Source organism: Kogia breviceps, chromosome 3, assembly GCF_026419965.1.
Source record: "Kogia breviceps isolate mKogBre1 chromosome 3, mKogBre1 haplotype 1, whole genome shotgun sequence".
Taxonomy (NCBI): Eukaryota; Metazoa; Chordata; class Mammalia; order Artiodactyla; family Physeteridae; genus Kogia; species Kogia breviceps.
Window position 1 is genome coordinate 159,922,595 of NC_081312.1, and position 17,364 is coordinate 159,939,958.

General features: G+C 43.0%; 1 protein-coding gene across 3 annotated transcripts in view; it reads right to left on the bottom strand.

The window, feature by feature from the left end:
• ADARB2 (adenosine deaminase RNA specific B2 (inactive)) overlaps positions 1 to 8,793 on the bottom strand; it is a 369,707-nt gene extending 360,914 nt beyond the window's left edge. For all 3 annotated transcript variants that reach the window (XR_010839874.1, XM_059056464.2, XM_067030178.1), the window contains exon 1: positions 8,345 to 8,793. Coding sequence is in view for 2 of the 3 variants with exons in the window: in XM_059056464.2 (XP_058912447.1) it covers positions 8,345 to 8,444 (100 nt within the window). In the remaining variant the exon portion in view is untranslated. The remainder of the gene's footprint in view (positions 1 to 8,344) is intronic.
• Positions 8,794 to 17,364: the final 8,571 nt, after the last annotated feature.

The following is a 17,364-nucleotide window of genomic DNA, read 5'->3' on the forward strand; positions in this document are numbered from 1 at the left end:
ATTTTTAATAACTTGAACTCTATTCATTATCTACAGACAAAAGCCCCCAATAAATTTAACTTCACTAAAAAATACTTGTTTCTCAAGTGATAACAATAAAATGATATGAACTCCACACTTTTTAGATCTAAAATGAATAAACTTATCATACTAAATGCTTAAGAAGAAAATATCTCCCTGGATTTCAACCAGCCCTGAATAGACCCCCCCCTGCAGCTCTGAGAAGGGCTGGTACAGTGACACACGTGCCGCCACCAAAGCCACCGTCAGGGGGACAGTATTTGCTCTCAGTTCAGTATCGTTCAAGGGCTGTCAAAGTTACAATATTTCCTGTTCTACTGTCTTAAGAGTATTTTTAAAGCTATTATTTAACCTAGGGACAAAGCAATGATTTTTATTTCAAATTCACTTCTTCTTTAGAAAGAAAATTAGCAGCGTGGACTCATTTGAATTAAAAAAATTTCTCCTTGAACCATATGTTTTGAATTAAAAAGTCACTTTCTGTTAGAATTCTGTTAGCATCCGGATGGTCCTTTACAAACTTTCATCCACAGTGTGAGTATTTAGAGTTAAAACACAAATAAAATATCTTTATGTCTGTGGCTAAAGTAGGCCTTCCGTGCTTTTATTCACCTAAGGAATAGTAAAAGGCAATATTGTTTTGCTCAACATCCAAATTAATAAAAAAATCTTTTAAAATTGTACATGGCTGCCAGTCTCTGAGCTTGTGCACCTTTATGTTTCAGCCCGAGAACAGTCTACTGGAAAGAGAGCATGTTTCCTTTAAGGACACATAGATTCCACAGCCATAAGCCAAATGCAGAAGGAGCATCTGTTCCAGACAGGGATGAGTGAGCGCAGCCAGACTTGGGGGTAGAGGAGGTCAAAATCTATTTTGCTGACGTTTCTGTCATGTTTATTAAATTGGACTTTTCCAAAAGCAATTAAACTTTTAGGAAATATTGCATTAATTTTTAAGAGAGGAAAACTGTGTACTTCCGATGGACTTTGATAAAATCGTTTTTAAATCAATTATTGGTGTCCTAGGTGTATGCTGTGAGCTACTTTATCATGATTCCAAAGTCCTGCTTCTGAGAAACAGAACTGCCCCACTTTTTGTTCGATTTTTAACAGAGAAAGTATTTGACTTGGGCTCCAGTTTCAGAGAACTGGGTCCCCCCTCTGTCCTATTTTCATGCCATATTTGAGAAATCACCTAAGACATTATACAATGATGAGGCAGATCTTCTGTCTATCGATGGCAGGAAAGAAGAATTAGAGATTTCATCTCAAATAAATGGAGTGGCAAAGATTAATTAAATCTGTAAAAGTCTCCAAAGCACATCCTAGTTGAAGTATCTAAAGGAACACTTTCTATTATGTGCGATCACCTGGCAGCCCTGAGCTAACATTTGGATGTAAGAGTCACCTCTGTATAGTAAAGAGTCCAGAAAGGAAGGTTGGCTAATATATCCTGAGCAATATTAGCTGTATTTATCATTCAAATGGTGAAACAGCAGCAGAAAGAAGCCTCGATCTCTTTTGTGAGAAAGTTCTCTGTGGGCACCATTATAAAAGCGCTTGGTGGAATGGATGTAACCAGATTTTAGCTAAAGTGAACAGGTAATTACACTGGAAATGATAACTGTCCTATTCCACCTTTTGTCTACACCCCAGCTTCTCTCTCCAGTCGTGGGAGGTTTTGATGGTAGCCGGTGTGGACATGAGCTGGAACTTTTTAGCTGCAGGGCAGCCCCTGTGACTATTCACATTGGGGCTGTGTTAATAGGTATACAAGCAGGACTGCTCTGTCTGCCTTCTCTGCATCAAAGAAGCCACATGAAGCCACCTCCAGTCCTGTGATTTTATGTGAACACAGCTTAAAAAAAGCTTTTAAAATTTCATCTCTTAGGGATTCAAAACAAATGGTCTTCAAATCTAAAAGTCACCTGATATGTCTCTTCCATCTTAAATGCTACTCTTTATCGTTATAAGTGTCCCATTTATTGGACACTATTTCCTAATCAAGCATAAAATGCCCTCTTTAGTATGAATATAAAATTTATATTACCTGCTTGCTATTTTTGGAGATTTAAAAAATTTTTAACATTAACTTGATAATTTTCATAATTTGAAACAGATTTGTGTGTGTGTGTGTGTGTGTGTTTTATGACACAAAGGGACACTTACTAGCTGCTTTCTTACCAGAAGTCAGATACTAGTTGTATTCATTCCCCATCCATGAAATAATAAAATGAAATTATTTTGCTACTCTTCATAGTTAATACCTGTAGCTATAATAAAGGATGACTAAATGTCCACAGTGTATGGAGAGAACTCAGGCACTCAGATTAACTCTTTATTTTCAAATATTTATCATTCTTCAGAAAAAAATCAGCTGTCTTTGCAAGTGGCCAAGTTTATCTTGGGGAAAATTACTTATATCTTAAAAAGCAAACATTTCCACTTCTAGGTTGCCATTTCTTGGATATGGTTCCTGGGAAAATGGATTCACTCACAAATCTGTGGATGGAGGTTTAGGGCTCTCAGAGCAACATTTGCTGTGATGTTGCTTAAACATCAGGAAATCAGTCAATAGCCCCCGTCCCCATTCCTTTTAAATAAAATAAAGAGGGAAATAAAATTTTAATCACCCAAGAGGGATGTTTGGAACCAAGGCAGTCACATATGCAAGTACAAGAGTCTAGGTTTTAAATTTCTCAGTGTGCCCTCCCCTTCTGTTTCTGGAAGTCCCACAGGAGGGTATCAGATTCACATGTGGATCAAGAATTAAGCAGGCGTTTTCCCCTCTTTCTGAAAGTAATGTCCCTTTCTTTGATAGTGATACATTCTTAAGGGAATTATAATATATTAATAGCGAGGAATAAACAATTCTCTTTGCATAATCCAGTATCTCACAGCATGTATTTCTGTATTTCAGTGCAGGAGAACCATTTAACTGAAAAGACGGGTTAATTTGCCTTCACTATTTACAGTCTTGACAGAATGAAACAGGTCTTTGCTGCGCTCAGGCAGTACATGGCTGTGTGGCTTTTTCTCGTGATGTATAAGCTCATGGATACGCTAACACTCAATAGTTTGACTATTTTGTGAAGCATATCGTGCTTTTCATATTTCACTTGACATTCACCTTGTTTTCTTTATTCAGTTTAGTAATGGCTAAAATAAGTGCTTTTAAAATCTTGCTTATCATGTGAAAATTTATCCTTTTAGAAATCTTGTTTGCTAGTAATTAACAACTCCGTTTACCAATGCAGCATTTACAGATAATATTTTTAAGTGATGAAGAGCAAAGTAGTATAATTATTTTTGGGTTTATGAGTTGTTCAAAACTGTCCATATTACAAAAACAGTGCTTTCATTTTCTAGCATTTTAGAAAAAGAAGCAGGCAGACATAAAAAATGCTCAAATGTTTCCGCTGTCTTCATTGTGTATATATGTATATAGGTATACACACACAACTACAAACACCTATGGTTTTTAAATTGAACACTGAATGCTTTCAGAGCATAAGTTGTCTCTCCACGCCTCAAGAAAAGAAAAATACAATTTCCTTATTCTGCATTTCCTTACATAATGCTCTTCTGGGACAGCACTTCTGCAATAACCGAATCACCACTATTTAGCTATGGATACATGAATCTCATATTTTTATTCTAAATTCAAGTTCACTCATCATATCTAATGCCCTTGAAGCAATCTCAAATTACTGCTATTACACGGGTCACTAGAAACCAGAAGTACTAATACAAATTTTAAAAAGAGAAAGGAAGAAGAAGCCCTCACATAATTAGAGGATGGCGAACAGTTTCATCAATTTAATTTTATCACTAAATCCAGCCCTTCCTCTGGAGCTGTGGGCGAGCGAGGCAAGCGGCGAGCACGGATGCTCGGCTGTGATGCAGGAGTAAGTCCCCAGCTGCAAGGATGAGCCTGGCCAGCTACTCTGCCGCTGCGGGGGCTGAGAGCCACAGGCCTCCCACCTTCATCCTTGGCCCATCTTTCTATTTCATTAGCTTTGCACGGGATTCCATTTCACAACAAGCCTGTGTCTGCAGTCCATCTGCTCTACTTATCCTGTTCCTTTTGCCAACTTTTTATCTGCATTTCCCCACGTTCAGCAACCGGCCACTCCTACCTCCTCGTGATTCACAGCTTACTTCTGCAGAGCTTTACCCGTGTGTTAGCTTCCAAAATTCACCCTCAATTTTCTAACCCTCAGTTACACTCTGTGTAACTGATCCCCCTGGAACAATACGTGAAATTCAAGCATTAACTTAGTTTGCCGTCAAATGCCTCAAAAAGACAGGTGGTGTGTTGATGCGGAATTCAAGGGGACCGAGTTACCAAATGATTGTTTCTACAGCATTTAAAATAGTTCTCCAAAGTTCCCTCCCTTTCTCTGTTTTAATGATTGATGCACTTCACTTAAAACCCTGTCTTCCCGTTTACCTCCTGGAACCAACTGGATTTGTATTGGTTCCCAATCCATTTCCTAATACGTTTGTATTGAAAGAGCAATCTTTTTTTATTTGCAGAAATTTCAGTCATTTTATACATTGTATATACTCATGGGTCAAATGTTAAAAACATTTTATTTACAAAATTCATTTCATGCCAATACACAGCTTCTTTTTGGAAAACTACTCTCACCAAAGAAAGATCAAGAGAAACAAAAGAGAGTACATATACTATTTTAATAATTAAAAATACACCTGTGAAATTCCTCAGGCATATTACCCTGGAGGTATCCAATGGTCCAGAGATTAACTGATAAAAATTTAAGTGGCTTATCTTTATATACTACAGTGTTTCGATGATGCTGCCTCTTGTGCTACCTGCTTGAGCTGATACTAATTTAAGAAACCTTCAACCTTTGCCTTTATTATTTAGGGTTAAAATATATACCTTTTACAATATTCACACATTCAATTCTTTTGTAATACAGGCAGACATTTCTCTAATACAACCACATAACAGACGTGGTTGTGTGTAATCATCCCACATACTTTTACCCAGAACTGTAAAGCAGAGCACAGTCTCCTAGGATTCTCCGAAAGAAACGAGCTAAGTGGGTATTTTGTGTGGGCAGGCAGCAGTCAACTCTCCTAATCTACAAGAACTGCCAGGGTTTTCTGAAAGTCTTTGCATAAAATAGAAGCAGAATAAACTGACGGGTCTCACATGTTACAGGGGAGGTGAACACTCCTTAACCACATGTGTAAAACAAACCCTGTCCTTTCCACAGATTTTTTTAAACTGCCTGTTTTTTTCCCATAAAAACGTCAAAATTTGACATTTCTTGTCTGTACAGAAAATGTAAAACATGCATAAATAATTTCTAAGGTAAAGTCCCAACTAAAAAAATAACACCGGGAGAGAAATGGACAGCACTGGGTCCTAATAAAATAGCAGGAGGATTGGTGGGTGGGGAGGTTTGCTCAGTATCCTTTTGAAAGTTTATCTGAGAGACAAATGCAGGTCTCGGCGTGGTAATACCCAAAGTCATATTCTGTGACTAAGTTTTATTTTTATTTTTAGTTTTTTTTTTTTTTACTTTTAACGATATAAACTACTTTCTGTGTGGTATGGTGACTAAAAAATACCTCCTACAGGAAAAAGTTTTATTTCCGAGACTCTGGATCATAGTTAATAATAATGGGAGTATGGTATCAATTCCACATTTACACTGTAGCGACAGAGTTTTTATGTCAGAGCCCATAGATTATTTTGACAATAAAAAGCATAATAAAGAAATCATAACAAAGCCACTTTTAGAGAATACATATAGCAAGCCAATAACACTTCGGCTGACAGCTCCAGGAAACTAAAAGTTATGATGCAGCTTCAAAATGACTCTTGTTCATTAGAATAGGTGGAAATACACTTGTCATTGGCCAAAAAAATGAACATTTATTTTAATTTATTTATTCACATACAAAAAGAACTCCTTCTTTGTGCTCATAATCAGTGGCTTTAGTTAGTACTAAGTAGAGCCTTCCCCAAATTCCTTAACAGCCACCCATACACGTGTGGATTTTAAATTGTGACAAACGTAGCACTTTATTATTAGATAAGCTTAAAAGCTGAGGCTATGCTATTCAATTACTGTTATTAAGATTCATGAATATTAGAACATAATTTAAATTCACTATTGTCCTGATAGAAGAGGGAAAAAAAGCATCCGTAATAACTGGGCATTATATACAAACTGATCTATTCCCAGGAAAACGCAAATAAAGATTTAAAGTGCTCTGTCATTGCTGTTTTCTTTTCGTTTGACCACACACACTTACACTGTTAACTTTCCCCTAAAAAGTGAATACTTAGCAGTTTGATTTGACTCATAGACCATGATAAGCTGTCAGCAGATGCCATAGGAAATTTCACCCCACGGATAAATTTACACGTAACAGGAATTAGCACACACATCCTGATTATCCTTTCCCACTTCAGTTTTTGGCTATAAAAATTAAGAGACTTGGTATATTGAAAACAAAGCATATAAATATTTCATATAAAATTTATTTTGAATTGTCATAGTTAAGTTTATGGCCAATGAAGTCCTCCTTCAGATTCCTTGTCTTCCTTTCCGAAATCGAATGCCTTATAAGCTGGCATGACTGACTTTTAAAGGTACAAAAAATGAATCTGGAGAAAGGCACAAATGTTCATCAGCTTATATTTTCTTCCTATAGGTTTTGCTTTATTGTAAAATATTATTCCATGTTTTTCAATTTTAAATATTTAAATATACTAAATAAAAATACTGGAAAACACAAACTCTTAAGTACACAAGACAACGTTTCCTTTTTATCTCTTAAAAGTTATATTCATTATTATATTCTGTGATTTTTTTCAATATCATTGTCACTTTCTGTTAGCATTATTTTTGGAAGACATTAACAGATCTGTTTCAGAGTGAAATTTTCAGGTAACAAAGTGAATAGCTGGCATTCATTTTAGCAGCTCAAGAGTTAAACTAGAATCACAGAATTCACCCCCTTTGACACCGAAGGCTCTGAAACCTTCCTGGGAAGTTGTCGCTTTGCTCCCTGCCACCCTGGCATACAATCATAATTAACGACTGTGTGCTATTGGCATTTATGTCTTCAAACCGCCCGGCTATTTCTATTATTGGAAGAAGTCGGGAAGGACTCGGGGGCTGTTTGAGAGCAGTTAGGAAAAGATGGGGCAGAAGTCCTCTTTGGAGAGGACTTACAACTTCAACCACATCTAACTCTGCACGCTCCGGCAGAGAAACCGGAAAATCTGATACATTTTAGTTGTGTCTTTTCAACGGTTCTTTATGGCTCTCTGGTCACTTAAAAAAAAAAAAAAAAAAAAAAAGACTTATTTCAAATAATAAGAACTGAACTTTCTCCTGCAGACTCATGATAAGGAGCTGCTGATAACAAGTTCCTCTCTGGGGAAGAGCCGGCAGCCCTGGAAGACTCCTTCCACCCTCCCGTGGAAGGGACACCGGCTAGGACGGCATTTCAAGACCGGCCTCCTCCGTGGAGCTGCAGCCGGCTGTGCACCAGCCCCTGTGGGAGCCCTGGGCTACTGATGGGACTAACTTCAGGTGGCTCCTCTCCAAACACATCAGTAACCAGGCACAGACAACGATGGTGTGTCAGGAGCAACCTGTCATCGGCAGCTTTTTCTCCTCTTCTGGTGTGCAGTTTTTCTCACCTCGAACAAGCTGTAATGCCTGTTTCTCTTTTCATGTATTAATTTCTGCTTATTTCCCCCCAGATAAGCCCTGTTCTCTCTGCAGGTCCCCCGTGCTTACAAAACAACCACTCTAAATAGAAACTGTCAGCCAACGGAGGGACGCTGTTTCCCGGGCTTTGCCCACTCTTTCCTCCAAGACAGTTTGGAAGGAAAAGCTGGCACGAGGTCCCGGGAGTCCCTCGTTCTTAGGGATGCTGGCTTAAGAGAGGGTTTCCTTTGGCCCCCGGGCTACCGTTGTCTCTGCGAGGGTCAGAGGCAGTGCCGGTGGCCGGCGGCCAGGGAGTGCGAGTCCAGGGAGGGCCCGTACTCCAGTCAAAGCAACAGCCCCGTCCTCAGCCCCTCTCCTCTGCCTTTTGCTGAGCTCTCTGCCCCGTTGGTTCGTAACCCTCTCTGGGCTTGCGGAAGCCCCGGCGTTTACAAAGGGATCTGAACTCCAGAGCCGAGCGCTCTGCTTTGTACCGACCGACCGTCATCCCACCAGCATCCTGAAGTGAAGCTGCTGGAAACAGGCAAAGCCCACAGACAAGAGGAGGCGGCGCAGCGCGGAGAGTTCGCGGGAGACAGCGCAGAAAGCCGGCTCCTTACCTTTCCGCTTGGACCTCCTCCTCCTCCTCCGCTTGGACTTGCATTTCAGTTGACTGCTCAGCCCTCCGGACCCTCTGCTGGTCCCCAAGACCGCTGCCATGGCTGGGACCCGGTAAGTGGAACAGGGCAGGAATCCTTTCTTAAACAATTTCACCTTTCCGGCTCTTGCCGCCCGCCGCCGCCGGTAAATGCGTCTGCAAATCAGGGAGCAGGTTCACTTTTTAGGACTGAGCACTCAAGCGCTCTCCCGCCCGCCCTCCTCTCTAATTGTTCTCTGTCACTTGTTTCCAGCTGGGCTGAGAGCCGCGATCTGAGCTCCAGCACCAAAGAGCCCTAGGGCCGGAGGGACCGCGAAGGAAAGGTGCGCCCGGCCCAGGCCCCCCTCCTCCTCTTCCCCCTCCTCCTGCCCCGGCAGCCTCTCTTGATCTGGGTTCCAAACGCAGGGTTCTACTTTGGCACCTCTGCTAGTTGTTTGGCACCAGCCACTTTGAAGCCAATCACGCAGGGAGCTTGTCTATTTGCTGCTGCAAAGTCTAATTAGATCCAATCACAACTGTCTGCTGGCTCTGACATCAGCACCAACAGCCCTGTGCATGCCCTGTCAGCTTGCAAACTCAGCTCCCATTTGGACGGATGGAGCTGCCCAGGACCCGTGGAGAGGGAAGGAGATTGCACAGGAGGGAGGGAACAGGCAGGCCGAGCCAGCTTCTCAGGGAGAAGCCTGAGGGGCAGCTTGCAGAGGAATCTACCCCGGATCCAGGCTTCCTGCTCAGACCAAAGGGACAGAGGGCATTACATCCCTGCATGCTCAGAAAGATGCAGAGATTGCATCTCCAACCAAACAGTTTTTAACTAGTTAATCCGTTATAATGCTTGTGTGTCAAGGGGGAAATATCTCTCTAAGAAATACCAAGCTCTCATTTCCTCAGAAAGGGGCTAAGATTTGCAATTCCCCGGGAGACAGCCTCTTAGGGGTATTCATTTTTCAGAAACTGCATGTTTGTCTGTTTGCTTGTTTTGTTTCTTCCTTCATATCCCTTGGCTGTTACCTCTGCACAAGAGAAATACTGCATAAAGACGTAGGTGTTCGGATCTGAGTCTGATTTTTAAAGCGAGGGATTTCAGTAGGTTGCTCTATTTAGGGAAGAATGAAATGAAAGGCAGAAAGGGCTTTCATCTAATAGTTTCATTGCCAAATGTAACATTCGGAAGAAAGTAATATTTACAAGGAGATGGATTGCAAATTGAACTAGTTTTGAACAGTTTTTTCAGGGTCAGCCTATTTTTTCAAGACTATGCTTATGCAACCTTAAACATCTAAAGTAAAATATAAAAAGGAAAATAATCCAGCCATCGTCATTGTATTCTGCATTTAAATCACATAAGCTATTAATTATAATAGTAATGGTTTGGAAAAAAATCCACTCTAAAAGTCATCAGCATTAACACGATGATGTGAAAATGGCACACAAATACTTCTATTTCCTACTTTACATACACCATTTTCAAGCTCCTTATGGACCTAGAAATTTCCAGATAATTTTCTATGAGGTAAGGAATGCTGGAAGCAATCAGGATGTTGGGATATGTTGCTATGTGGTGAGCTGCTGGATCCTGGCTCAGTTCTTACTGAAGACAGGGAGAGGGGAGGTCATCTGATTTCAAGTCCTAACCCCACTGCTCTGACTTTGGGCAAGCGATGTAAACTATGCCTCAGTTTCCTCATCTGTGAAATGGGGGTAATCACAAAGCTGCCTCTCAGGTTCATTCGTGCTTGAGAATAAGTATAAACAGTGACTGGTGCATACTAATCACTTTATGATTATTTAGTAAATCAATCCAATAAATAATTTTGAAAGAATGAGCACATTATTACAGGTTGGGCTCAGAAAGCAGGGGCTTGTGTATTTTCTGTTTAGGAGTTTAACTGTCTGGCTCATTTCAGGCTGGTAAATGCAGTCACACCAGGGTCCCTCTATGTGCCAGGTTCAGCCATTTCCTTTCACTGACAACACAGCCCAATGCTGCTGCTAATTTCTAGAGAATGCTGGAAAAGTGCACTGCCCGCCTACTTACTCTCTGTAGCATAAAAGATATTTGAGAGCATCAACTGTTATCTGGAAACACAGTTGTAGGACTCCCCCTGTGGAACCTCTGAGCTTCCACAATACACCTGTACTAACCCAGAGTTTCCCTATATAGGCTTTGGCCAAAAACCAGTCCCTGAGTTCAGAAGCCAAGGGAAGATGCTTTGGGGAGAAATACGAACAGCTGCACCTTCCAGCCTGTCTGCATTGATCAGGGCCCCCTCCCTTGCATCCCATCATCAAAGATGCTGTCTCCAAGGCTCTGGTGTACTGAATCCCCTTTGTTGGAGAGTGGGTGTGGTTATCGGAGAATCCAGCTTCCAACCTTGGGGAGGGGGTTGGTCAAGGCAGTAAAATCTAAACCTGGACTTCAACACTTAGTTTGAATCCTGATTTGAAACTTGGTCAAGATCAAAATCTTGGCTAATCTTTACCTTTCTTAAAGTTCCCTCCAATTTGGTTATTTTGGGGGTATAATTTATGCAAACGTTATTTTTGCATAGATAGGTGCTATTTTCTGTTTTTTATTTATTTTGCATAAGATCATGCATAATAGGTAAGGCAGGGTACACTAAGGCCAAGCAGCAGCAATGAAGTTGTATCTCCTTGGAGGAAAGGCTTTTGAACAAGAGGCTCAGGATCACACACTTTTTGACGCAGGACGGCAGGAAGTGATCAGTGCTCAGTCTTCCTATGAGCCTTTTTTGCCTTTTATCTGTTTCTAGATCACTTCAGCACAGCTTGGCAGCTTAAAACGCTGCAGAGAAGTTGGAAGAGAATCAGGCGCCCAAGTCACCCTACTGGCCATCAGGAGATGTTGCCAGTGTGTCTTCAGCCCATCTGAGCCAGAACAAAGAGATGGCAGTGGGGGGCCCCAGCAGGCTCGGGGTTGCCCAGACAGTCACATGTGACCCACATGTATCTGTAGAGGGGAGATGGACAAGGACGGAAGGGAGGGCTGGCAGAGCCTGGAGGGAAGCGGTATCCTCACGCCAACAATGCCTTTGTGCTGAGGAAGGTGTGGCTTCAGTCAAGGCTGGATGGGGTCCCCGTGGGCTGTTCCCAGCACCCCAGGATTTCCATCCTGGGTCTTATCAGGACTGTAATTGCATAGCTATTCTGGGTGGCGGTTTTGTTCATTCCTCAAATGTCTCTCTCTCCTTAGGCCCTAAGAGCTGTGAGGAGACCCCCGTGCCGGGTCTGTGGTCCAAGCACATGTGGGGGACATGGAGCCAGCCCAGATCGGATCTGCCGCTAGTTCAAGACACGTTACTGAGTTTATACTGAGTCTGGTTAGATTTTCTCAAATCCTCCGTTTACCCAGGAGGAAGCTGAGGCTCCGAAAATTTAGGAAATTTGCCCAGATTAACCGAGGTTAGAAGGAGGCTCTCAATGGGATCATTCTAACTGTGATTTTTACCACTTTCCTCTGCTCATTTTTATGCTAGAGTTGGAGACCCAGTAACTTTGTGAACTTCGGCAAGCCTTCTTGGAGAGCTGAAAATATGTTAAATATTGATTCTGAGCTTCAGTGAGCGTATATGTGTGTGTGATTTATAAATACATAAAATACAGAAATAACTCAGCTCTCTCTCTCTATACGTGTATCTTTACATCTGTATCTGGACACCTCTTTCTAGATGGGCATCCAGACACAGATGTGCACGGTGTGAGTGAGGAGCTGGTGGCACTGGGACATCCACTGGTGCTCAGTACAGCCACAGGGACCTGTGAGTGTGTTGATGGCTCTCAAGGGCCCTGTTTACCTTTCCTTCTCAGAACAAACCTGGGGTGTGGACATGGAAGACCTTATCATCCTAGTGTTCCCCTGAGGTCATGGAGGCTCAGCATGCTGCTGCAGAGTCTGGGCCAGTGTTATATCGCTAGACAGAGGCAGACCCAAGACGTCTAGAACGTTCCAACGTATTCCAGGAAGAACACAGATCAGAAATCTCACACTCACACGGACAATCTGACTTTACATTTCTGCAGGAGAGGAACCTGAGGCCTGCGCCAGGACACAGGGTCACAGTAACTGCACCTTCTCACCTAAAGGCAAGTCCTCTTTCCCTTCCTGTGCGTCCCCTCTAGACTCCTGGACTCAGCATCTGTGGTTGATACCAACGTACGACTTCTCTCCTTAATACATCACAACGTCTGCATTTCCAGTCAGTTAAAAGTACTGTTAACTTGGTTTCTTAACAGATTTCCAAAAACAAATAACTCCCACAGAAACAAACTGGACTTATTTAGAATCCAAATTTCAGTTAATCTCCCCTTCCCCATCAGACAATTTCTCCCAGGTGGAAAATAGCAGGACAAAGTATTCCCTGGAGGGATCTATGTTTGATGATTTTTTTACTCTTTCATCTTCAGCCATTGTTCTTCAATTTAAATAACTCACATTACAGAAGTTGGGCATGAGACCTGCAAGTACTAGGAAAGAACACATCCGGATGACTTGCTGTGACTTATTCTTATTCTCCTCCAAGGTGTGGAAGCAACTTGGCAAGAAGAGGAGGGGGGTGGAGAGGTCTGGGCACAGAAGAGAGCTCTGAATGTGAGAAGCTCTTTATACAATGTTGCTACTAGAATTATCATTTCCTTTGTTCTTTTTCTTGCTCCCAGGCATGCCTGTGGTTTGAGAGAACACCAAATGCATTCTTTTCAGTTTCCTGAAGCAACCGGGTATAGAGCAGATTTGCAAAGATACTTTTTCGGAGTTCCATGTGCTGCTGATTGCTGATTATTTCCATGTGAGCTCCTAGGTCAAATCATTTTGGAGTACAGAGTTTTTTTTCTTGGTCAATATCACAAATTTCAATGTACCGAAGTATATCTTCCAGCTAAAACTTACCTGAGTCCTGTATTAATGTTTAAAGGATACTTGGAAAATACTGGTAAAGAGAAAAAAAGATCCTAAATTTGCTACCAGCAGACCAGACTTCACATTCTACTTATCTGTGCACTATGCCTACTTCTAGAAAAGGCATTTAACCCTCCTGAGTCTCTTCTGTCAAATGAGGGGAAATGACACCGCAGAGCTGCTGGGAACACCAAATTAAGAACAAGCATGCCAAGTTCTTTGTAAAGGGATCCTGAAACACTAAAGTCACTTAACGTGCGTATTGTCTTTCAACACACAGTGCATTGATTTTAACCATTGACTTCCCAAGACCAGGAAAAGTATTCAAATCAAGATGGTCTTTGCAATAAAAGAAGATGGTCCCAAGGGCACCCCAGGCCCTGTCTATGATGCCACACAAGTGACCTTGAGGCATGGATCCTTCCTCTGGGCTAACTGTAGCATTGATTCCATTTCTTTCTAGGATGCAGGCTGCCAACTCAAAGACAGCATCCAGAATCAGTGTTTTATGATCTCTGTGACCTTTGGGGTAAAGTATGGTATCTTACCACTAGGTGTTTGTGCAGGATATGAGAAATAGTGACCTGAAATAATCCTCTTCAACATTACGGATAGATTCAATAACTTACATTTACATTTAAAATGCCCTTGGTTGCTAGTTTCAGAAATGTGAAACCTTAATATTTTATTGAATCATGAAGAATTACCACTATTTAAAGCTTCCTTAATGCACACCCTATCCTAGATTTTCCCTTGTGTCTTAAACCAATACAGTTCAAAGAGTTAATATTTTTTTTTAATGTTCCAAATCTTGTCTTGGAACCAGTGATTTTCAAAACGAACAATGTCATATCCCCAGAGTACTGTGTGTGACAGCATGAAGACAGGAAGAAAAGGAAACACAGATGGAATTAATGGTTTGGGGTGTTAATCAATGTAAGAAATTGAAAGTAAGGGAAGGGAGCCTGTCAGGAATACATTTCTAGTGTTTGAATTGGGGTGGGCTGATGCTGTGGCTTTATTTTGATTCTCTTCCCGATGTTTAAAGTCTAAACACTTCATTTCCTCCTCTGGTTTCCTGGATTCTTCCCTTGCCTGGGACATAGGCTGTTCATATATTATGGATCTTAATTTGCTGTTTACCTGGTCTCTTCCTTACCTCTGCCCATAATAGTCACAAGCAGAGAAATGAAAGGACATCGACCTATCCCACGCTTCAGATGTCTTGAACCAGGATCTTTGGACCATTTATGGAAGTACTTTTTAAACACTTGCTCTATAATTCCCTACTTTTGGTCAAGGCAGGGAAAGGAGGAGTTAGGAAAACACTAGAAGGAAGATAAGGTGGGCTCCTTATTGGGTTTAGAACAGGGATGGGCACGGGGGAGATGGACGGCTCTGGGTGGCCATTTCCCAGGACACTGGACACCCCTGCCCTGGCTCTGGGGAAGGTCATGAAGACCCTCAGCCCAGGACCCTCCTCCTTTCTGAGCCCTCCTGAGCCTACATATGAGGAGTGCTGGCAGTCACAGCCGACGGCTCAGCAGGGATGGGGGTGTCACCATGAGCAAAAAACACTTAATATAATCCAATCACTGAGTAGATGTGGTCCCTGTGAAAGGGAACTAGACATATTGGCAAGAAATATAATTTGATTAGAGGAGATCTGAGCAAACAAGAATGTGACAAAGCTGACGCCCTCAGACAGCCAGCTTTGTTGTCACCTGTCAATGCAAGATGTGTGTTTGAAGGTCCCATGGCTACATTCCACAAAATGCAGCATTATTCTTCTATTAATCAAAACCCTGGGCCCAAACAGAACAGCCCTTGCTCTTAGGACTACTGTGTGCTGGGAAAATCACTCATCCCCACTCATTTCCATGGAGAACAGCAGCACCTCCCCACTCCATCACAAAAGAGATGCAGGAAGAACCGAAGACAGTGAGGAATTGCCCTGCGAGTGTGCCCACAGAGACCGTCGGCTGAGTGCATGGACGACAGACACCTTCCCTGGGTCCCTCTTGGTCCAAAGTGAAAGAGAAAAAGCTTATCAAAGCCTTTTTCCAGGGAAGTCAGTCTTCTCAGCCTGGCTCTTGAAAATCTGGGCCTTCATCCTGGCCCTGAGCTTCACAACTATACAGGTCGTCTTGGGGATGCCCTGACATCATCTGAGCACGAAGCTGCCTTCCCAGGAACTGTGCCCACATTTTCTTCTTTGTACTTCTAGTGCCCACCAAGTTATTTACACAGCAATCCTGCTTTCCACATTCCACCCAGGGACATTCCCGGAGGGGCATTCTGCACCGCAGAGCACAATCCCCTGGACGGGGCCATCTCTGTGCCAGGGAAGCACCGTGGAGATGAGAGGGGCTAAGATTTGTAAAAGTTGTTGGAATGGTGGAAAGCTGTGTGCAAATACAAGACAGTGTTGTTATTGACACGAGCCAGTCTTGTTTCACCAAACTCCTCACTGGTCCACAGACCTGTGGCGCCTGGACCATCAGGACCGGGCAGTGCTGGGCATGGTGTCCACAGCACAGTCGGCAGAGCTGGCCTGACTCCCCTCCTGCCCAGCCATGGGCTTCACTTTCGTCCCTGGCGGGAGGCAAAGCCCATCAGTGTCCACCACTATGGCTGTTGTGAAGTTAAACTAATCAACTCTGTAGAGCAAGTAGACCAGCACCTGGCACAGGCACTTGTTAATAACGGTGGGAGTTACAGGGCACTCCTGACATCAGTGTGGGAGGGTCACTTTCACATCAGGTTTGTAGCCTTGGGAAGGTAAGCGTCTTTCTCCACCTTCCATATCCTGCCCTTCACTGCGTATCACAGACGGCAGGTGCCTGGACTCCTTTCCCTCTTCCTAGGTAAGCTGTGAACTGGAATAAGGTGGGGCTTTAAGGGAACACGCTGACTTCATTACTTCCTCAAGTCCTGTTTCTCTTATAGGATCTTTCTCTTTACCACAAAGCATCCTTAAAAGATATTTTGGAGAAGTAATGGGAGAAGGATTGCAGTCTTTCAAGAAGACAGGATGCAGGAAGGAGACAGTGGAGAAGCATCCCAGGAGAAACAGGTTGAGAGGGAAGCTAAGAGCTGGGAAGACAAGTGAAACCAAACCAGCTCCCTGAGGGGTTCATGGGGGTACATAGAGAACATGGGCAAGGGGCTGGTTTTTCAAGCTAAGCGGATGGACCTAAGTTCAAATCTTACTTGAGTCACAGTTTGGCTGTGGGAATCTGGGCAAATCACATGAAGTCTGTGGGCCTCAGTTTCCTCATCTGCAAAACGGGCCCATGAATCTCGATTTCACGGCTTCGCCATGAGGAGTTTACATAGTGTCACACTAACAGGTGCTCTCTGCATGTTACACAAAAACAGGGCAGTGCTATCCACGGCCTTGGTTCTTTTCCTGTGCGTAGTTCTGGTGATTCATGGCAAACAGGACGTTCAATACAGCATACTTCCTAGCTTTGGTGAAATTCTGTTGTCCGAAGCAGCGTCCAGTCCTAAGGGCACTTTGGCATTTTTGTCCCGAAAGTGACACAGGGCTGTTTCAAGTCATGGTGGTTTCCATCAGGCACTAGTGATGGCCTCTGGTCCTCACCAGCTAGCCACCAGCCTATCAGAGGGGGAATGGGACTTTCTCAGGACCTTGGAAAGCGATCTCCGTAAACTGCAGTTTCAGGGCAATCAATAGCTGTGACAAACAGCCAGTGCTGGTCCTGGGGACATAATGAAGGTTGACTGTGTAAACGCACAGATAGCAATGCAGGGGAGATTACAGGGCACGGAGCATTGGATAAGTGGGGTGCAAAATGAACTGCGGTGCTGGGGTCAGGCTTCCTGCTGTGCATCTGCGCCCCTGTCCCTGGTAATTGTTAGTGGCAGCAGAGCCCGCAGAGCAGCAGGGGAGGGACTCAGCCCCATTTGTTCTGCATCTCAATGCAGCGCGGGCTGCTGATCTGTCCTGTCAGTGACCACCTCCCAGTGGACAAGACACCACAGAAAATATCAAGCCTTCTCGGCCAGAGTCAAGAAGCCCATCATTAAAGCAATAATGAATT